Genomic DNA, 23,084 nt, shown 5'->3' on the forward strand with positions numbered 1-23,084 from the left:
CAAGCTGAAGGAAGAAGAAGGTGGGAAGAAAAGGTACAAGTCTAAGCTTGTGGTAAAAGGTTTTTCTCAAAAGAAAGGTATTGACTTCAATGAAATATTTTCTCCTGTTGTAAAAATGAACTCAATTAGGCTTGTCTTAAGCCTTGTGGTTGCTCATGATCTAAATCTCGAGCAAATGGATGTAAATACGGCATTCCCTCACGGTGACTTAGAGGAGGAAATCTACATGCTTCAACCAAAGGGGTATGAAGTAAAAGGTAAGGAGAAAATGGTTTGCAGATTAAAGAAGAGCTTGTATGGTTTAAAGAAAGCATCAAGACAATGGTACTTGAAGTTTGATCGATGGATGTTGGATCATGGATTCACAAGATGCAACTCGGATCACTGCGTCTACACGAAGAATTTGGGAGATGGGAAATTCATCATCCTAATGTTGTATGTTGATGACATGTTGATTGCAAGTGCTAACATGCAGGACATCAAAGACCAAAAAGAGGAGCTTTCCAAATCTTTTTCAATGAAAGATTTAGGTGCTGCAAAGAGGATACTTGGTATGAAAATATCCAGGGACAGGACGAAGAAGACAATAAAGCTATCTCAAGAAGATTACATCAAGAAGGTACTAGAAAGGTTTGCAATGCAAAATGCAAAACCAGTTTCTACACCTTTGGCTAGTCATTTTAAACTAACGAAGGATATGTGTCCAAAGACACAAGAGGAGATAGCCTATATGTCTAAAGTTCCATATGCTGCAGCGGTAGGTTCTCTAATGTATGCTATGGTCTGGACAAGGCCAGACATTGCACATACAGTGGGAGTTGTGAGTAGGTTCATGGACAACCCAGATAAAGAGCATTGGCAAGCTGTGAAGTGGATACTTAGGTATCTAAAAGGGACAACAACAAATGCTTTGTATTTTGGAGGAGCTGATATTTTTCTAGAAGGGTATGCTGATGCAGATATGGCACGTGACAAAGATACTCGAAGGAGCACTACTGGCTATGTGTTCACGGTTGGAGGCACAGCAGTAAGCTGGGCTTCAAAGCTGCAGAAAGTGGTTTCACTTTCTACCACGGAAGCAGAGTATGTAGCAATGACGGAGGCAAGCAAAGAAATTCTGTGGCTTCACAGATTCTTAGAAGAGCTTGGATTCAAACAAGACAATTGTGTCTTGTACAGTGATAGCAAAAGCGCTATCCATCTTGCGAAGAACTCAGCCTTTCATTCAAGGAAAAAGCACATTGAGGTGAGATATCACTTCATACGCACTCTTTTGGAAGATGGACAGCTAAAGCTAGGAAAGGTGCATACAAGTGAAAATCTTGCAGACATGTTTACAAAGGTGGTCAACAAGGAGAAGTTGAGCTTTTGCTCATCTTCAATCCGCATTCAAGGATAAGAAGCCAGAATAGAAAGCAGTCACAGGTTTGGTTTGGAGATCAGTCTCCAAGTGGGAGATTGTTAAGTATGGAGCCTGATTTACCCTTGTAATTTTTTGTGGTAAAAGCGCACATTTGTAAGGCCCCCATTATGAGGAGAAGCCATCGTGCGTGAAGGAAAATCACTCACCGGAAACCAAAATTTTCACGGACAAGAATCAGGGGCAACTTTAAAGGCCTCGGGGGCAGAGGCCCCCGAGACTTTTTTTTTCGCCGGAATATTATGGCCGGACGGCGGCCGAAAAGTGGTCGGAAAACAACCGGTCGGTTGGCCGGTGGCCGGTAGTCAATGGCCGATGGCCGGTGGTCGGAAGTCAATGGCCGGTGGCCGGTGGCCGAATTCAATGGCCGGTGGCCGAATTCAATGGCCGGTGGCCGAATTCAAAAGCAGACTTGTCTTCTCAAGGGCGGCCACACATGGGCGGATTGGAGGGTCCGATTTGGACTTATTCGCACAAGGGCGGCTACACATGGCTGTCTCTCATAAGAGAGGGCAGCCCTTTTGGCCTATAAAAGGAGGCCATTTCTACACACATTTCATAGTGTGAAGTTGATGCAACAAGGTGAGTGTGAGGTGGTGAGAGTGAAGCAAGGCGGGAGCTCCATTAAGGGTATAATCCCTTTGTAAACTACTTCTTGTTTTGAAGTACTAAAGCCATTGAGTGGCTGCTTTCCCGTGGACGTAGTTCACATTGGGTGAACCACGTATATCGTGTGTACTCTCTCTCTCTCTCTCTACTCTATAATTTCGTGTATATAAATCTGTTTCTCTCCATTAAGTAATCTACTCAATTATCTATTTAGCTACGTCTTATTTTCTAACAGACATCTATTGAGAGATGTCGAGAAACTTCAAGTTATAATCTGCTAGGGTTTCCATGGCAAGCATTTCAGGATACCCCACTCTGCCAGAAGTTGCACTCCAAAGAAAGATGTCAGAAACCATATAACTTCGGGCAATTTTTATTTTTTTTTCTTGAAAGCTCGCCAAGTACTTCGAGTATGCTGCTTGGTAGCTGTAGACATCAACATCTGCATGGCACTGCTTCTGAGAAAAACAGTGACTTGAAGCAAATATGCATCCTTCTCTTGCAAGTGATCTTAATTGGCTTATGCCTGTAAGACATGAGCGGTGAAGACAGGAGCGCGTCCGATGCGCGATGAAGTAAGGGTGGGAGTGGCTAATAAGTCCGGGTTGGAGGGCGAAGATACCTCAAATAAAAATTCTAATAGCTCTGTCTTCTCTTTTGTAGGACCGGTATGCTTTTAGAAAAGCACACGACTGATGCTCTAATATCACTGTCATAAGACGGGCATACCTCAAATAAAAATTCCAATAGCTCTGTTTGCTCTTTTGGAGGACCGGTATGCTTTCAGAAAAGCACACGACTGATGCTCCGATACCACTGTCACAAGATGAGCACCACGTGCCAATAGAAAAGAACAGATTGAACAGACTTTTAGCACTTCAATAACAACTGAACTGAAAGAGAGAGACGACATGCGACACGGAGTGGTGGAATTCCACCCCAGAGAGTATTGGCCCCAAACCTTGGCGTCCCTTTCGGTATTTCTTTATATTGCATCAACACAGTACAAGCCGGTACTTCAAACTCTGCACCTTCTCCAGGAAGCATGCCAGAGAATGAGCCCTAACCTCATATTTAAAGGCCCTTGGCCTAAAAAGCAGTTCACAGTAAAAACCCTTCAAACTTAAAAGCATCTGGTTCAAAAGCAAAGCCAAAAAGCTTCCAACATAAATCACGGAAATCCGTACAACTGCCATGTCATCAGCCAGCACAAAACGCGAAAATCCATACAGCCTGCCACGTCATCATGCCAGCGCAATTTTCGGAACTCTGCCTTTTTTGTGTATGAGAATCCTGCTTTATTTTAATCTGCCCCATCGAACGGGGTCCCCATAAGTTGGTAGGACTTCTTCTGTTACTTGCTCTTCTTAGGGTTTAGGCCCCTCGGCCGGCATTTGTAGGCTCCATTCTTTAGACTTTGACACGTCAGCAGTTTGTTACAACCCTCACCATGTAGCTCGAAAAATAGGGAGGGTACAGTCTCTGAGCAAGCCCAAACTATGATGAGAACCTCCAATCGCGTGAAGGTCCCCATCCATCTGGATGCTTCTGACTCGAGAGGTGTGAGCTACTCAGCAGGTATTGCCTTTGTGATGTCCTGACACATGCTCTGCACCACTCTTATGCCCTGTCGTTGGATGCTCTCAAGCTCCTTTGACAAACCTAAAAACTGTAGCCAATCACCTAAGTGCGTGCTAGATCCTCTTCCATGGGACCCCAAGAAACATGAGGCCTACTATCAACCAAGTGGCCTCTCTGAGTGCTAACCATGGTGTCCAAACCAGGGGCTGTCTCAGGTGCTCCTCCGTGCAAGTAGGATGATGCTGCTCCAGGCCTCTCCGCAGCCGCTCCGAGGAACGGAGAAGACTCGCAGCAAAACGGTCCTCCAATCTCCTGCTCAGGCCAACTCTGCGCATCTATGTGAAAATTTATCTGGTCGAAGGTCGCTAGGGGCCTCCAGCTTGAGGTACTCTAGCACTAAGCCGCTGCAGCAAAAACTCCTTCCAAGGCTCCTCCCCTGGAAGTAATTGTCTGACAAAAAACTTCCCAAGAAGGGCGTAGGAGCACTACCAACCGAGAAATCCACTATCTTTCTCCAGTTGATCCGTGCGCCTGATGCACAACAAAAGGTCTCAAGAGCCTGCTCACACTTGTGAAGGTTGGCCTCCTGGCCCTCTAAGTACAACACTGAGCCGTCTGCAAACTCAACATCCAACTCTTCTCCCCACACTTAGACCAACCTGCTGTGAAGCCAAAAACCTGCTCATTGCCTCAGCATAGAATGGAAAGAGGAAGGGGGCAAGAGGGCAGCCCTGTCTGACCAAACGTGTGAGCATGAAACGATCTCCTCTACCACCTGCCAAAAGTACCTGACTGTGTGCCATCTGTAAAGAGCTGACACACCTCTGATCTATGCATTTGAGAAGCCCATCCTACGTAAAGTGCCCTCCAAAAAGTCCCATTCAACTTTATCGTAGGCCTTCTCAAAATCGAGAAGAAGTATCACCAGATCCTCACCATGGAGGCGTGCGAGGGCAGATGCCTCCCAGAAAGTGAAGATGTTGTCAAGAATACTACGCTCCTTGACAAAACCTGTCTGTGTCCCATGTATGATGCTCTCTAGAAGTGGTTGAATCCTCAAACTCAAAGCCTTGGCGAGAATTTTGTAGGCTGAGTTGAGGATGGTGATGGGCCGCCACTGTCGAATCTCATCCAAGGAGCCACCCTCCTTGGGAATGAGGTAAATCAGGCCCTCACTCAAGCTGTCAGGCATCTCTCCTGTGTGTAGAATGTACTGTAAAGCGTTGCAGAGATCTGAGCCAAGCAAGTCCCAGTACTCTAAGAAGAAGCCTCTAAGCAGAAGCTGGGGTCAAACCATCCTCACCTTTACAACTATCAAGGGGAGGTGCTCTGAGGGCCGTGTGGAGCTCCTCTGACTGAAGAGGCAACTCAAGCCTCTAGCGCATCTCCTCTCTTACAAGACAAGGTATTTGTGCCCACACCTGATCTCTGCATGCATCTTGACGCTCTGATTGAGGCTCTGCCAGCAGGTCATGGTAAAAGTCGGTGGCAAATGCACGCATGTCCTCTTGCTCAGAAGCAACTAACCCGTCAGGACTCCTCAACTTGTTGACCCTAGCATGCGCATGTCGCCCCACTGTCTCAAAGATAGCCCCTGTCACTCACCGGGGTCCACTGAGATGCCTCTCGATGAAAAGCAAACTCTTGGCATCTCTCCTCTATGCTCGCAAGCTCCTGGCGAGCCTACTGCAATTGCTCCTCGAACCAAGGACTGTATGAATGCTGCCCCTTCATCCTGTGCAAGGAAGCAGCGCCCCATTGGAGACGCTGCTCCTCCTCTCTCTTTGAAGCCAGGCGGGCGGTAGACTCTTGGACAAAAAGATGACTAAGCTGAGCAAGTCCTGAGGCCACTCTCTCAGCACGAGAGTACTGCAAGTCTAAGCCCTCTGTCCAAAGAGCCACCACTCGCTCTCTGAGTGCAGAGTCCAGCAATACCCTCTCAAAGATGCGAAGCATTGTGCTCCCCCTCTTCTGTCTATCTATCACTGTGAGGATCACTGGTGCATGGTCCGAAAAAGAAGGCCCAAGCAGAAGTCCCACCCAAGTCAAAAAAAATGGTCAGTAGTGTAGAAGCGATCTATCCGAGATAGATTCACTCCTCCCACTCTGCAGTCTGAACAAGAGAAGGCCAGGCTGTCTGAGGCCTCACAAAGCTAGAGTGTTGCCACACATAAGAAATCCGCATAGCCACATTGGGCGCATAGATGTTCAGGAAGCCCATGAGGCAACCCTGAACCTGCATAGTAATCCACTGAGCCCTGCCTGGCACAATAATCCCTCTGCTCACAATGGCGTGCTAGAAAGAATCCGCAATAGTCATACATACCCCACCCTCGATGCCTCCAGGTCCAAATGCAGCGGACCAAAACGTCTCATAGCGACCACGCAAAATCAGACCACACCGTCTAATGCGACTCTCACAAAGATGATGCTCCTATAGCATAAGAATTTCTATCTCACCACCTACAAGGCATCTCTGAAGCTCCTGACGCAGCCGACCCCTCTGACGCTGAAACCGGGGCCCTCCTAATCCCTGCACATTCCATAAGATGATCCTCATAGAGTCGGTGGGAGAAAACAACTGTTGTCACGGCAGCCAACCTCGCTATCTTTGAGGCCGGTTTGGATGGGGAGTAATCCGCATCCAAACGACCTCTAGACGAGCGCGAAAGAAGTGACTGTCCCACCGAGGCCCAAGCCGAGCCTTCAGCCGGAAGGGCTACATCCTCTATCCAAGAATCCCCGTGTATAAATACATAACAAGGAGGGCTCTGAGTGTCAGCAACCAAGTGCACAACAATGTGCCTGCAACCCACTACATCCAGAGGCGTCACGGTGAACAGAGGCCAAAGTGTCTGCACAAGATCTGTCACCCCTAAGTCCCCTGTGTGGTGTGAGAACTCGATAGCCTGAGTCTAGAGCCAGTCAAGAACTGTGTGCTGGGTCTATTCTGTGTGATCCCTACCACACAATGGGAAGGAAAAACCCACTGCTGTGTCCAAAGCCTCACTGCCTCTAGCTACAAGAAAGAGGACATGGACGCAAAAGCAAGCCTCCTCCAGGTAAGGAGAAGAGTCACCCAGAAACTGAGTGCGACTGTAGTCAAAGAAGTCCCGGCGTCTGCGAATGTCAAAGCTAGTCGAACCTCTAGGGATTGCTGCAAAAGGAGAAGTCTACACCAAAAAAGGCGGCCTCAAGTGGGGTTGTCCCTCTCGAGCCACACGGCTCATAGCGAAAGCACTACTAAGAGATCGCCTCGTGGCAGACGCGTGTCCAATCCCCTGCGTCTGAGGAGTGATGGTGGAGGGGTCGGGAGATGAGGCTGTGGGCCCCACCAGGGAGAAAGGGGGGATGGGAGGCAAAGATGAGGTGGAGGTGGGGGAGGGAGAGGGAGAGGAGGCAAGGAGGCGGAGCGATAGCGTCTGAGGGAGGAGGAGGTGGAGGAACTGAAGTGGACGGGGCCTCCTCAGGCAGGTCCTGTTGAATGGGGTCAAAACGGTGCCCTGTCGGAACCCAGTGCTGCTGAGCTGTAGAAGGTCCACCAAGGGGAGTAGTGCCCTGTCGGAACCCAGTGCTGCTGAGCTGTAGAAGGTCCACCAGGGGGAGCAGTGCCCTGTCGGAACCCAGTGCTGCTGAGCTGTAGAAGGTCCACCAGGGGGAGCAGTGGGGCGAGCCCTCCCCTGTCGGCGGCGGCCAAGAACCTGCTACCAACTATCAGCTATCTCATCGCTAAGACTCTGCGTCCTGTGTGTCTGGCTGTTGGGCATGCTCAGCCTTGGTAGGCTGCGCCTGCGTTGTAGGTCAAGGTCTCCTACGAGGACAGGCCTTAGCCTAATGGCCCATCTATCTGCAACTTAAACACTGATTTGGGAGGCCCAAATACTCCACGCTCTGACGGAACCAGCCCCTACTCACCCTAGGGAGTAGGATGACGGGGGTGTTCCGAACCAAAACACATACTGTGGGGATGCCGGCCGCCTTGGCAGCTACAGAGGCTGCCATGCGAGGTGTTTCCAGGACAGTCTCAATCTTTGAGCCTATCCTGGACAAAAGTGGTAGGTACTCCCTCCTCAAACCGGGAAAGCGGACGGAGATAGGTAGGTCTGCCTTCTCTACCAGAACATCTGTAACTAGATCGGAACCATGCCTCCACTGTCGAAAGTGGGCTCGAACTGCTCTGATGGCCAAGGGACTCATCACGATGACCTTCGACGCCATCTCGGAGGTCTCGGACTCTACCTGATAGTAGCCGCGTCCGAGGAACTGAACATCCAAGATCTTGCCCACCTCGGCGAGGAGGCCGGCCTGGAGAAGATCGCGCACCTCCCCTCTGCTGGATCTGGTGCCGAGAATCTTGCAGATGATGGAAGTCGCCTGCAGGCGTTCCACCTCTGCTTCGAGGCTCTCTCGCTTTGTTGGCGAGAGATCAAGTCGGATGGTGGACTCTGCGGGGTGGGGCGAGGGGGCTTCCTGAGAGTCCCTTTGAGGTGGAGCATGAGCCTCTATCAGTTGATGCCCTGAAGAAAGGGAAAAATGTCGATGACGAGCGGGTAGCCCTTTGCTAGCCGAGCGCGATGGAGATGCTGACGAAATCAGCCGAGCCAGACTCGGGGGAGGGGTTTTTTTTTCGGGGGGAGGGAGGGGATGCGGTGAGGAAATAATGCGAGTGCGAAGTTGGGACGGGTGGGGCTGAGGCACGGCAGGAGGGGGGTTGAGATGTGACGGGCTAGGGCGGCAATGTTGAAGGCGGGGGCTACGTGCTAAGGCCGATGCACGCTGGTGCTGATACAGGCAGCGGGTGGGCAGGACAGGCCAGGGCAGGGCAGGCAGCAGGAGGCTGCGCGCTGTAGGCAGCGGGCGGGTAGGGCAAGTAGCGCGAGGGGGACTTGGGGGGGGGAGGGGAGCGAGGGTGAGGGAGGGGGGTGTAAAGCATGCACACGGGAGAAGGCGAGGACAGCAGCGAGCTATCTCGTTTCTTAGTTGTTTGTTTCTTTCCGATAATTTTGGTTTAATTTTTGAGACCTCTTTTTGAAGTTGAAAATGGCCGGACATTGCATGGCCAGTGTGAAATAGTAGTTTCATCCGCAGATAGGAAGTTGGCCGGTACTAGAATTCGAGTAGTGAAAGGGTGTCCAGGCTCAGTTCAAAGTCATTCAGGTCCCCTTGCTACACTTAATAAGTTGGTGGATACTAGAAAACTAACTCAATGGATGCATAGTACCAAGGTAGGGTCACCAAGAGAAAATCACCCGAGAACTCAGCTACATTGCATTTTTGGATGTGGTCCTAGTGGTGAAGATGGTCAGATGACCAGTGAGAGTCCAACGGAAGCATCTCCTAAAATTTAGGAAACTGCTATGTTGGGCCATGAAATCTCTTCGCATCATTATCTCCGGAATGACAAGAGGAACATTTTATTACTCTGCTGCAAAGTCAACTGATATACCAGTTGAGAGATCTTAAAGATGGAAGCCCAATACAAGGAAAATGCACACATAAGTGCCAAGTGGCACTTTTTGAGCAAATTTTTCACTTTTGGGAAGGGGGGGTGAGTAAAATTTAGTAAGGGGACGCATTTTTTTGTCTCTCTCACAGGTTAAGAGCTAATGTGTGCAAGCTTTCCCTCTCATGTACAGTGTAGTGCAAGAAGTGATGTCTTGCACACTCTACACTTGCTCTCTCTCCCCCCTACGTGCAGTAAGGTGATACCCCACAAGAGGGCTCTTCATTTGACCTATGTATAGTTGTGTGGTCTTATGCTTCTGTGCAGAGGCAAGAGGCTCTTTGAGCAAGAACAGGAGTAGCTAACTGCTACTCCAAAGCAGACACTGGTTAGGGTGATAACCTCACCTTACAGGTGCATTTTCAGCGCAGGTTATGCAATGTTTTTGAATTGTTTTGCAACCGTATGGATACCAGAAGCATTGGGACTAGTGCCCTACTGTTAGAGGACAGTTCCGGGACTGTTTAGGGCTGAAAACAGGGTAAACACCAGGCAGAGAGACCATGGCTCATGGCCATCAGAGCAAAGCAATATTTAGACTCAAGAATTCTCAAGATGCAAGGTAGAAAGGACAAGGAGATCCCATATAACACGAAGGCCAGTGAGCAACAAGAGATGGACCTAGAGACTAGTGCACTCCCTAGCAATTCTAATACAACATCAAAGGAGGAGGAATCTACCACAACAAATGATAGTGACAACTGTCTTGAAATTATGAGTCTCATTCTCACTGGTCACAGCAAGGTGGATCCACCAAATATACTCTTACAAGAAGGCGACATGAAGTCTTTAACACTACACCGCTCAAAGGAAGCTATTGAATATCAAGCTGGAATGGCTGTTAGCAAGGAATGGGATTGTGAAGTCCACCCTAAGGAGATTCTTATGTAGATGGATGCAATGGCAACTTATTGGCAATCTAGGTTTGGCAACCTAGATGTAGAGATTGTGTTTGGTTACATTATGTTGGATGCATAAAGACGATCTTGAAAGAACCCTTAGCACAAGGGATTGTCATAAGGGTCACAGAAATTGGACCCTACCTTGAGAAAGATTGGAGTATGGTACCACATGCACATAGTCAAGACGAAGTGATTTTCAACTTATGGATTGTAGCCTACCATTTGTATATGTTATGCACTTTGGTGCAACACATATCAAGCTTGTCTTTGAGCTACCGGGTTTGTGGCTTATTACCAATATCAGAGAATATAGTCAAGACGAGGTGATTTTCAACTTATGGATTGTAGCCTACCATTTGTATATGTTATGCACTTTGGTGCAACACATATCAAGCTTGTCTTTGAGCTACCGGGTTTGTGGCTTATTACCAATATCAGAGAATGCATTGGACCTTTTTGATAGCACCCAAAAGGATAGTGACTCTTTTTCTAGCTTCACCTATAGTGGTAAGCTAGGTTCTGAAGTCAATTGGAGCTTGCCACATCATCAAGGAGGCCATAGATAGAGGACTCTTGGCACAATCTTGGGGATCATGATTCTAAGTTTTGTCTTGGAAGGAGCCAAGATAGTCATTTATTGTTGCACTAATTGTGGCTACAAATCTTACCCTCTTTGGAAGAAAGTAGAAAGTTATGTTGTTAGGACATTGAAGATGATGATCCTATTCTTTACTGGGATCCTGGAGGATATTGGCACAAAGTTTCGAAAGCCATGGGTTTTCCATCTACTTCAGGGCAAATAGAGTCGTTGATCATTGATGCTCTAGCTAGGGAGCCTTTTCAAGACGTAGTGTATTTTATGGAAACTTGTGAATATCCCAGAGATCTTATTACTGGCCACATACGGTGCCTAGTTCAAAAGGCAACTAGCTATCGACTCCTCTACTACTCAATCGAACCAAGTATGGAGCTAGATGCATAAATGCCTCTAGCTTAAAGGGGAGGGCTAATGAGGGCCGCCTTTTTAACTTAGTCCACCTCTCTCTATGGAACCCCCTTCTTGTTGGCAATTCTTAAGTGCACTGCGTATGAACAACCACTTGATGATCAAAATAAATAAAACTCCCGTAAAAGCTTTCACTTGAAGCAGTCAATCTTGCATGGTAAGGAGTCTTTGTCCCCAAGTACCAGCGGAGCCACTTGCAGTCATCGCCCCTCCTTCGTTTTCTCCTCATAGGGCTCCATTTTCAAATTATTAGAAGCTAAATATTAGTAAATAAAAAGGGCACTCAATGGTTTGTACAACTATGGCCACCACCTTTCTTCCAAAAGAAAATAAAGGGGCCTCCTCCTCATTATCACCTCTCCCCACCTTGTTCTCTTCCATCCATGGAGCCCCCTCCCCCCCTTCCTTGTCTCCTCTCCCTCTCTCACTTCCTCAGCCCACCACCTTTTTATCTTTCTCTCTCCCTCTCTCTCTCTTTTCATGGCTGAAATTCTCTCTCTCTCTCTCTCTCTCTCTCTCTCTCTCTCTCTCTCTCTCTCTCTCTCTCTCTCTCATCGACCGAGCATTGGAGCTACAGAGATACAGACGACCGCGACTGAGGAGAGGAGCTACACAGCATCGACGGAGACTACAACAGAAGATTCGAGCCATACTCTCTCGACATCCAGAGTGCAGATGAGGATGGATCCTCACCATTTCTTCCATCTTTGTTTCACACACTGTTACATCCAGTTTACCGGGTACCTATTGTATTAGCTGCTACACCCACGTAGTTTTAGATTGTAGTAGTAGTAGTAGTATTTTGTTCCACTTCTAGTTCTTTTCTAGTTCTTTTGTACCCAGACATGGTATTAGATTCACTATTTTGTAACTGATTGGTCTCATAGGTCATTTTGGCCTTTTGAAGACGTTAATATAACATTTCATTTCATTTCTCTCTCTATGACCAACAAAAAACCTTTTTCTCTCTCCTATACACACACACACACAAGCTGAAAACAGTCAATTTCAGCACATACACACACACACACAACCTAGTCATCAACACACATTCCACTCTCACAAGCACCACCCAACTGTCTCACAAATCAGCTTATAAGCTAAAAACAGTCAAATTACAGCCGCCGTTGTTCACACACATGTGCACGCTCTCATACGTATGCGCCTCGCGCCAACGACTTCAATGTTGCAACCGTGACGACCGCAAAGGCATTCGATTGCGATCTCTACAAACAACACGAAGCAAAGAAGTCTTGTCCGAGCAAAGCATCGAGTTACAGAAGTGTCAATTAGGCGGGCCATGCCTATCTCATATCAGTTTCCAATGGCAACATCACCCTTGTAATCATCTTTTTACTCTATACCTATGCCCTTCATAATCTCTCTTCTTATAATGAAAATAGGATCATTGTATATATTTTCCTCTAGATTTGAAATCTACGGTATGAGTGAGAGAAACAAAGCCATATTAAATGAGGTCTTGGCCAAAGTTAGAGCCACTACCCCTATAAGTGGCAGATTTATCCTCTCCAACGACAAACCGCCCTCGATACATTCCTGTAAAAGCCCATATCCCCTATCTAAAATAAGCTAGCTACTACGACTAACGCACCTTGTAAAAACCCCATTTCTCTATCCTACTCCTCCTCTACCTCTCTCTTCCTCTATTATTTTCTCTCTAGGTCTCTATCACAAGCATCATGCAGCAGACATGGCCGACCCACGGTCACATGGTGTACGTTACACCCCAATAAAAATTATAGGAAATTCCACCCCCTCTCTCTATAAGGAGAGGTCACCATCACACAAAGGGATCAATAAGAATACACACCATCGCAACGCTAACCGCCGGCATGTATCTATTCTCAATGTAAGTCACACCTATCATGCACCATGCATTAGATAGGTTTCTCTCTCACAATCTCACACTTCTAATGATTAGCACAAACTACAACTATCACACACCACTGCACTCTCCATCATGCCGCATGTATAGATTGCACTAAATCATCCGGCGCACGGTATGCCGCAAGATCTCACTAGCACCATTGGCGAGGCTTTGTGGAGTGGCACGGCCCGTAGAACCTCTATGGCAATATGCATCGGGTGGTAGTGAGGTATCTTGGCGCACAACGACATCAACCGCCTCTCACCACCATAATGGAATTCTCCCATGTTGTAACTCAATCATCCCTCTGTGTTCTATACAATATGTATATTTGTGTGATTAGTGGGATTCATGATCCATGGCGCCGGGTTGCTTGGTGTGATCATTTTGGGTCTGTCTCTCTCTTCCTCTCTCACACCTCCTCCCTCTTATCCTCCACTCTTGCACATGCGTCAACTCATCCATGAGTGGATGGAATCCATTACCTTTAGTTGTGTTTGGGAGAGTGAATAGTTTTATGCCCTGGCGTGTGAGTGATGTGCGTTGATGCTCACCATGTGTCCTAGCTGCATCCCAAGCTAGGTGGTGCCCCCTATTGTTTGTCTTTTGTGATGAGGCCATCATGCGTTAGCCTTGGTGTTGAGGCCACTAGGTCTATCTTGTAAAACCGCCTCTCAACATCTTGTCTTTCTCTCGCTCTGACTGCAAAGTAGGAGTGAATCTATCTCGGATAGATCGCTTCTACGCCAATGACCGCATCTGTGAAATGGGGAGATCTGTTCCCTCCTGGCAGGGAGTTCTTTTTCCGACCATGAGTAAGTGATTCCCACTTTGACAGACAGACAAACAAGAGGGGGTGCAATGCTACTCATCCTTGAGAGTATCTTGCTGGATCCAAAGCTTAGAGAGTGAGTGGAGGCACTTTTGACAAAGAGCTTGGACACGCAAGACACCCCTGCTAGTAGAGTGGCCTTTGGACTGGCTGAGCTTGGTCGCTTCTTTCTCCAGGAGTCAGCAGCTTGCTTGGCTGCACCTAGGGAGGAGAAGAAGCATCTCCGATGGGGCATTGTTTCCTTGCAGAGGATGCAGGAGCAGCACTCAGATAGTCCTTGGTTACAAGAGCAAATGCAGTTGGCTAGACAGAAGTTGGCTAGCATTGAGGAGCGGCATCATGAGTTTGCCTTTCATCCGCAGGTATCTCAATGGACCCAGGTAGGTGGCAGAGTTACTAGGGAGTATTTTGAGACGGGTGGGCCACGCCATGCACACACTAGTGTCAACCAATTGCAGAGACCCGATGGGTTAGTTGCTTCAAAGCTTAAGGATATGCGTGCAGTTGCTACTAACTTTTATCATGATCTGCTGTCAGTTGAGCCTCAGTCAGAGCGTCAGGATGCATGCCTCTAGAGAGCAGGTTTGGGCACACATGCCTTTCCTTGTTACCGAGGAAATGCAACAGAGACTTGAGCTTCCTCTCCAGCTAGAGGAGCTCCATGAGGCCCTCAGAGCACTCCCTTCAAGTAGTTTTCCAGGGGAGGATGGTTTGACTCCTAGCTTTTTCTTGTACTACTGGGACTTGCTTGTTCAGATCTTTGCAACGCATTCCAGTACATTTTGCACACAGGCGAGATGCCCGACAGCATGAGTGAGGGCATGATCTACCTTATTCCCAAGGAGGGAGGCTCCTTAGATGAGATTCGACAGTGGTGACCCATCACTATCCTCAACTCATCCTACAAAATTATGGCGAAGGCTCTGAGCTTGAGGATTCGGCCACTTCTACAGAGCATTATACATGGGACCCAGACAGGTTTTGTCAAGGAGAGTAGTATCCTTGACAACATCTTCAATTTTTGGGAGGCGTGTGCCCTTGCGCTTCTCCGAGGAGAGGATGGGCACTCTATGCAGGATGGGTTTCTCAAGTGCTTGGATCAGAGGCGTGTCAGCTCTCTACAAGCGTGCGCATAGTCAGGTGCTCTTGGCAAAGGGGGAAGAGGGGAACGCTTCTTACTCACACGTTCGGTCAAATAGGGTTGCCCTCTAGCCCCCTTCCCCTTTCTGTTCTATGTTGAGGCGATGAGCAGATTTTTGACTTCTCAGCAGGTTGGCTTGCATGGCCTCAAGCTCTCTATTAGGGAAGATGAGCTTCTTGACGCTTGCCGACAACTAAGCCTTGTACTTGGAGGTCCAGGAGGTCAATCTGCATAGGTGTGGTCAATCTGCACAGGTGTGAGCAGGCTTTGGAGGTGTTTTGTTGCGCATTAGGAGCACTGACCAATTGGAGGAAGACAGTAGCTTTCTGGGTTGGCAGAGCTCCTACCAAGATAAGTTGCCAGGTGAGGGTTTTAGATGGGTTTCCTCAGGGACTGCAGTTCGTTACGTAGGTTGTTAGGTTGGCGTGGACTTGTCCTCTGAGCAGCAGACTGATTCCCTCCTTCGTCCATTAGGTCGAAGTTGCTACTTTGGAGTTCAACACGGCTCTCTTTGGCAGGCAGAGGTCCAACCAGGTGTTGTTGGCTACTATGTGGTACATCAGGTCTTGTTGGATCTTCTCGAGATCCTGTATCAGCCAGCTAGAGAGGCTGATCAGGGAACTTTCTTTGGTCAGGGCGCGAAAACCAGTTAGCTGGGCCAAAGTAGCCTAGTAGGTCATCACCTTACCATCTTCTCAGGGGGGCTAGGGATCATAGACCCAGCACAGCACAGCAGAGCCCTTCTTGGGAAGTTTGTTGTTAGAGGACTCCTTCTAGGGGAGGAGCCCTGGAAGGAGTTGTTGCTTCACCGACTTGGAGCTCGAGTCCCTCATACAGGAGGCCCTTGGAGCCTTTCCATCAGGTGGATCTTCACAGAGATGCACAGAGTTGGTATGAGCAGGAGGGTGGAGGATTGGTTTGTTGGAGCTTGCTTTGGTCTTGGGGCAGCTGACCAGTGGCCTAAAGCAACACCAGCCCACCTGCACGGAGGAGCACTTGAGATAGCCCCTTGTTTGAAACCCCATGGTTCGCACTCAGAGAGGCCACCTGGTTCGTAGTAGGCTTCATGTTTCTTGGGGTCCCATGGCAGAGGGCCCAGTCTGCACTCTCGGCGCGACAGGCTTCAGTTTCCAGGGTTGCCTGAGGAGCATGTGCCAGGACATTAGAGAGGGTGAGTGGCTCACCCCTCTAGAGACAGCAGCTCCCATATTGATGAGAGGGGTGCAGAGCATGTGCCAAGACATTACAGAGGCTTTACGAGCTGAGTGGCTCACCCCTCTAGAGACAGCAGGTCCTAGATGGATGAGAGGGGTGCAGAGCATGTGCCAGGAGATTACAGAGGCTTTACCAGCTGAGTGGCTCACCCCTCTAGAGACGGCAACTCCCAGATGGATGGGGCCTTCACGGGACGGAGGTCCTCATCGCAGTTCATGCTTGCTCAGAGTCTGTACCCCCCATGTTCTTTTAGATCGAGGGAGAGGGTCGCCTACACAGTCTTAGTAAAGACTCCACAGCATACGTGTAGTGGCCTGTCTCAAGGTTTGCTAGGTCAGGATCCTGACCTAGCAAATCTTGAGACAGGCCACTGGCGGCTTTGGGCTTGGAAGAGCTGCTCACTAGCACGAGTGCAGTGGGACCTTGGAGAGTGGTTTTGGAGAGACCTCTTCCCTTTAGCCTATCACAATGGGATACCCTTCTTTTAGTACACTGTTTGACTCGGACGACACATATTGGTAGCACGGAGAGAGACTCGTCCTGCTGCAGCACTTCATTGGCACAAGGAGAGTCTCACAGCTGAGTTTTTGTCAAGTTTTTGGGAGTGGTTGTGGGACTCCAGACAGCCGAGGCGAGTCACTTTGTTCCAGTGGCTAGTTGCACACAGAGCTACAGCAATTGGGGAGCTGGCTAGTACATAGTGGCTTGTCGGCAACCTGTGCAGCTTGTGACCATCCTTTGGAGAGTCAGTGTCACTATCTGTGGGACTATCCCATGGCACACCAGGTTTGGCTTCGGGTACTTCGACTGATGCAAGCTCTTTCCTCAGCGCAATAGTACACTTGGGGTGTTGTAGCCTGGTCCACCCGGGCCTTTCTTCACCATGGTCCAGGGTGCGCCCAAATGGCACTACCGGCCACCTGTGTGGCTCTTTCCTCCTCCCATTTTGTGATTTAGCCCCATTGTACATATTTTGTTTACTCACTGAGAGAGTCTCCCCATGCTTTTGTTGTAGCCCTCTCTAGTAGAGGTGGTTTGTAGCCCTATGGGTAGTTTTATTAACTCATGGAAGGATCTTTTTCTTGGGGGAAGCAAAATTTAATGAAGCCATCCTCGGAGATGTGGGCATCCACCTTTCTCACATGCCCATGCTCATGTATTGTGGTCTAATAGTGTAGCCATCCTCGAAGGTGTGTAGGAAATGGTTCCTATTGAACTCCATCTTTGACCCCATGGGAAGTGGTGGTCGGCGGGCCATATCCTCTCTTTCTCAATCCTTAGAATATCTCTTCTTGTGACTTGGTTCATTTCAATCCGGTGGAGAGCAGTCTAGACTATGGACTATAGTCAAAGGGTGGGAATCGGTCAATGTGCAGCCTATGCAAACGCTTCCAAGTAGTCATATTAGTAAGTACCAACAATCTCTCTCCCTCTGATGATAGCTGTCTTGAGGAGGTCAGAGCTATTTTGGGCTCTCTTTGGTGTGGGAGCTCCATGGTGATTGCCTAGAGCATCGCCTCCACAACCATAGGTGCTACCCCAAATTCTTCCGTGACAATCGATTGTGGTGTAGAGGATTGGCTTCTGGTTATGCGTGACTGCATCACGATCAGTGGCCTCTCCATGCTATCCCAACCATCATGGTGATCCCTTTCTGGGCCCGTTTTTCAGCCCCAGGATTGGCAACCCTTTCTGTATTTCCTTATTGTTTCACCTTCAGCAAACTACTATGTTGGGGAGCCGCCAAATTAGAGGATGATTTGGAGATGCACCAAAGAGTCTTTGCAATCCACTCAGAGAATCGGCGAGCAAGCAAGTTGTCACATGGCAACTCCACGTACTCTTGCATGAGATCTAGTGGCCAATGTACCACCATGACACCTTCCTCTAGTTTGATCTCGGTTTCTACCACCAAACCCTAACAACGCAGCTGAAAATCGGCTCTGATTTGACCACTTTTCCTGGTGCATTTCCGGAGAAAATTTTAGAAGGGCATGTCACAGCTTGTTGACGAATGCCATGACCCAACCAAATTGGAGAAAGAATAGCCAATCTAGACCCAAGAGCAGAGCCGAGTCGACCAGAGCCCACACCCATGCAACATGCAACATGATTCGTGGTGCAAAAAGTGGCGCCAATCACTGGAGAGTATGGACATGTGCTGATGTGGCATGTGCGGTAGTGGGAAATTCCACGCTACTTTCTTTCGTCTCAAGTTTTAAGCTGGAGTATATCTTGTTTTCACTTCAGTTCATGATGAGGCCAATTGGCATTCAAGGCAGCACCTAATGACTCTTCAAGGAATATGTAGAAGAGGAAATTTACAAGCAATAGGAGCTAGCACAGGAAGGGTTGGTGACGAGGGTGGCCATGCAGAGGAGCCTGAGCTGCAACCAGATCTTGCAAATTCTCAGGACAAAGCAAGGCGAGAAGGCGACAAGTTTTGGGATACTTCTATTCTAATGGCTTCCTTTTGGATGGTCCCTCTCAAGGAGCAGATGCAATGCTATTGTTGCGGATTCCCTAAGCTATTGCTCAAAGCATAAGGCTGTGAGCATACAAGGGATGATGGCCCATGCATAGGACGGTTGCGCTTTGCTCATGGGATCAGTGACTTTTGCATACGAAGAGTCTCGGGAGAATCCATCGGATGAAGGGTCGAAGAAGAGTAAGAAGAAGCTCAAAAAGTTCTTTAAGAGGAAGCGATCTAGCAAGCCTCAGCTATCACCGGAGCAAGTGTTACACTTGTGGAGTAGTATAAGCAAGGGAAGTGCTACACTTGTGGAGAGACCAGTCCTATTGCAACAAAAATACTCAAGTAGGATTGACCTTAGATTTTATGGGGATACCACACAATGAAGAGGTTGAGAATACAGAAAGAGTATCGAGCCGATTGGAGCCACCTGCACTGCGAATGCAGCATGATTCGCTGATTCGGGAGCGTACTGATGTATGAAAAGTACAGCAGAGGGTGCCTATCTTAGGGGCCAATGGATCTGAGTGGGCCTTTCAAAATGTGCCTATTCACTCGTTCAGTTACAAAGTGACCTCTCCTCGGCAGTTGTACACACAGCCGAGAGCTTAACAAAAAGTACAGCAGGGGCCCCTAAGGTGCATGTGAGTGGGGAACTCTTTCCAACTGTGTCTCATCGTGAGTTTTGATTTGTCTCTCAAATTGAAGAGTTTTCTGTTTTTATTTTAGTTTGTGGTGGTGTTGTCTGTCTTATCATCTTGTCAAGTGACTTGCTAATTACAAGATATGCGGAATTGCATGGCACATCATCACCTTAGGTTTCACGAAGTTTTGCTCAATGAAACATTAGGAAGAGAATGGAATCTAGGAGGGCCTCTTTATTTGGCAGTTTAAAGAATGGCTAATATTTCTTAGCATTAATTTGGAGTCCCTCTCTCAAAAAAGGAGGTGAGAAGAAAAGAAAAATAAGAGTGTTTCTACGGTTGAGGTTGTCGTTTGAGTGGTTTTTCTCTTCAGAAATTCAAAAAGGGTGGTTTCCTTCTCTAAAGGTTCAAATGGAAAGTACTCTAAATGAGGACTCTTGGGAGATATTCTTCAAGAGCTCCACGAGATGTGGAAAGTTGAGGAGGAGATCAATCATTATATTGAAAGGTGGAGGGAAATAATGACAAGTCATGATGGCTGTTTCAAAAAAAATAGTTGTTGGGGGAATCTCGAAGCAAGTGGGGGCATGTGGGAGGGCGTCTCTGACTGAGGGCCCTTGATCTAGGCAAAGATCTGAGGGCTGGGATTGATCCCTTCAAGGAAATTGCACCTTTTCACAAGGGCCCTTGACTTGCAAAGATCCAAGGGTGCAAATTGTTCCCTCTTGGATTGAGGATCTTGGACCTCAACCCTTGATCCCACCACCATCAAATGGCCAAATTTGCACTACCTTCATACTCACTTTAATAAATCTATGATGGCCCTTCATAGCATCAAGTGGTTTCCCCACTCCATAAATTAAATGGGCATCCATCTCTACAAAAGGCTCCTTTTGGCATCTATTAAACCCCCTGCCATAGCCACCATTTTGGATACATGTCAACCTAATCCTTTTTATAAGCTTGTGGAAATTTAAAAGGCCCATCTAGACCCCATTCCCTTCCTAATGAAAAAGGCACAAAACAGCGCATCAGCCTTTTTTTTTTTTTTTTTGGGGGGGGGGGGGGTGGGGGGGGGCAGTGGTCCATGTGCTCACGTGTGTGCGCATGGCGGCATATACATCCCTTACTGTTGACTTGATGTAGATCTTTGGAATGGCATAACACCAGCACAATCCTAATTTGGTTCTGTGCACCTTAATGCAGATCTTCACAAAATGCTAACCAATACTAGTATGTGTCTGAGCAGGGACACCTTCCAAGGTGGTGGCCAATGATTGCACCTGAGATAGTAGCATTGGCAATTGTAGCAGCAGCTTCACAACGACGTCGATATGTGGTGGTTCCAGGGTGGTATATAACGTCACTGTTTTACAGAATATTTGCTCCAGAAATCCTTACATGGCTACCACAATTTTTTATATTGAGGGCAGCCAAAAACAAAAGTATGGCATCAAGAGCTCTGCCTAAAATGGAGCTTTTCCCAATTGTAGCGCGTAAATTGCAAACTGCAGGACCACGAAGCTGAACTCAGTAAAGAGAGTATTTAGCTCGATGCTTTGCAACTCCTTGGTATGGACACTTCAGTAAATGATTGTGAATGTTGATTGTGTAATGCGTCATCGAGCATACAATGAAAGCTTCAAGAGGGCTCACTAATTTCAGTAAAACTGTTGTCCTTGAGAAGGCCAAGAAATACAAAAATATTAAGAGATACCTGCAATTGCTATGTTGCATCCGAAACATTTAACAGCATAGATCTTTAAACTACATGAATAGTTTTGAATTTTCACGCCATAAATGTTTCAAATCTAACAATTCAGTTCTCTTTCTTGCAAGTTTAAGAGCTAGTAAAGCAAGTTTACATAGTTTCAATACAATTATTTTTTTGCAAGAAAAAGATCCTTCTGTGGTTGGAACCTGAGAAGAGATGGGAGAGAACAAGAGAGAAGACAGGATGAGACGTTGCATGTAGAGCCCCAAAGTGTGTAGATAGTCACACTCAGTACACAATACATAGTGGGGACCCCTAGCTATATAGAGCATAGGTGTGGGCTCTATATAGAGCTCCAACAAGATGTACCCATCACAAACATGTAGTTATGTGGGGATTGCCTTGCTCTACTACATCTCTAATGTCAAGAGTAGGAGAATGCCTAAAGATGCTAACTACCTTTACATTTTTGAAAGTGGAAAGTGTCTTTGTGGACTTATGGGCTACAACCTATCCCTACTAGAGAGGGCTACATCAAAATGTGGGGAGTCTCCCAATGAAAAGTAAGATGTGTACAATGATGGCTAAATCAAGATATGGGAGGAGGAAACAACCACACTGGTGGGCAGTACCGCCATCTAAGCATCCCATGAAACATGGTGAAGAAGGGCCCTGATCGCCAAAGTTGCAGGAAAGCTTCATGGCACTCCCACATGCAGTCAGAGCTCCCTTGAAGCCTCTCAAACCATCCCCTGATCACCTCCATCCAAATGCCACGTATAGTCTCCGCCGATGGGACAAGTCAAGCCTCGAAGATGCGGAAGCATTAGGCTCTCCAGATGAACAGGTTGCAGATGAGTTCCCAACAACTCTCTCTTATCTCCTCTCCACTCCCAAGGTACAAGCTATGTGGCAAGCTGGAGTGTTGGCACAGCCCTCTTGTTTGTCGATCTCAGCTTGCTTCCTCGGCCTGAGGAGAGAGTAGCTCCGCTGTTATCCAGGATTGGTTCCGAGATTGGGACCGTCTTGGAGACACCGTGCACAATAGCTTCAATAGATGTTCTTGTTGAGGAAGGAGATTTGTCAATCTCAGTTTGCTTCCTCGGATTGAGGAGAGAGTACCTCCGTTGTTATCCAAGATTGGTTCCGAGATTGGGACCATCTTGGAGACATTGTGCACAACAGCTTCAGTTGCTGCCAAGCAAGTACACCTTCGGTGTTTTGATTCGGGCCACCCACACTGACCTGAAGGTAGTCCTACTTCCTAAGGTTAGTGGTGAATGGTTCCGCAAGAGCATGGAGTACTCGGACTCTTAAACCAATGCTTCATATGAAAACACATGGTCCATCTTGCAAAGGCTTGTCCTCACAGAAGAGACCGTGCCACACACTCAGCCTACCAAGGCTGGCAAGCACAACAGACAGACTTAGGGTAGGTGCACATGATGGCACCTCTTCAAAGACGGGTACCAATCAATTGATGGTTGGCAGTAGGCGCCATACAGGCCCCCTGTGACCGACCTATGATAAGCAAGCATCATTGGTTCCTGCAGACAACCGATTGGACCCTCTGCAACACCATGTGCCTAAGGATACAAAATATAGAAAAGTTTAGTGTAGAAACTTCAAATATAGTCCAATTTATCTCTTGAATTTTCGATGTGTAGATTTCTTGCGTTTTTAGAGAGTTGATTTTCTAGCACTAATTGGATTTTTCTTGATGGATGCAATGCAAGTAGTCCATTAAGTCAAGTGGTTGTAAGTGTTGGTTTCCGTGCATAAGATAAGAAAAACTGTTGTTTGGAAGCATGTTAGGATGATCTTTTTGGGTTGATGCGAGTGGACATGCTTGTAAATACATTGTGGAGGATACTAAGCATCCACAAAGCAAAAAAACTTATTCAAAGTTAAGATCTTGAACTTGAATCGTGCTAACAAGGATACTATCTCACATTGGGTCTGGCAAATCCTTGATGCTGGTTCCAAAAAACGTATTTTTTTGCACGCATAACGAGAAGTTGGAGACACCACAATGCAAAGTTCTTTGTATCTCGAAGAACACAACATGCAGGTGTCTGGGATTGCCCATCCAACACTTGTCAAAGATGCAAACCGGGCAAGGCAAAGGAGCTATAGGTTGTTTGTACGTCTAGGAT

At 47.6% G+C, this 23,084-nt stretch overlaps 1 protein-coding gene across 2 annotated transcripts in view; it reads left to right on the top strand.

The window, feature by feature from the left end:
- LOC147454024 (11-beta-hydroxysteroid dehydrogenase-like) overlaps positions 1-21,040 on the top strand; it is a 125,073-nt gene extending 104,033 nt beyond the window's left edge. For both annotated transcript variants that reach the window (XM_086517247.1, XM_086517246.1), the window contains one exon: positions 20,464-21,040. In XM_086517247.1, coding sequence (XP_086373373.1) covers positions 20,464-20,742 — 279 coding nt within the window. In that variant the 3' untranslated portion in view covers positions 20,743-21,040. The remainder of the gene's footprint in view (positions 1-20,463) is intronic.
- Positions 21,041-23,084: the final 2,044 nt, after the last annotated feature.

Source organism: Adiantum capillus-veneris, chromosome 7, assembly GCF_014529385.1.
Source record: "Adiantum capillus-veneris isolate H3 chromosome 7, ASM1452938v2, whole genome shotgun sequence".
Lineage (NCBI taxonomy): Eukaryota > Viridiplantae > Streptophyta > Polypodiopsida > Polypodiales > Pteridaceae > Adiantum > Adiantum capillus-veneris.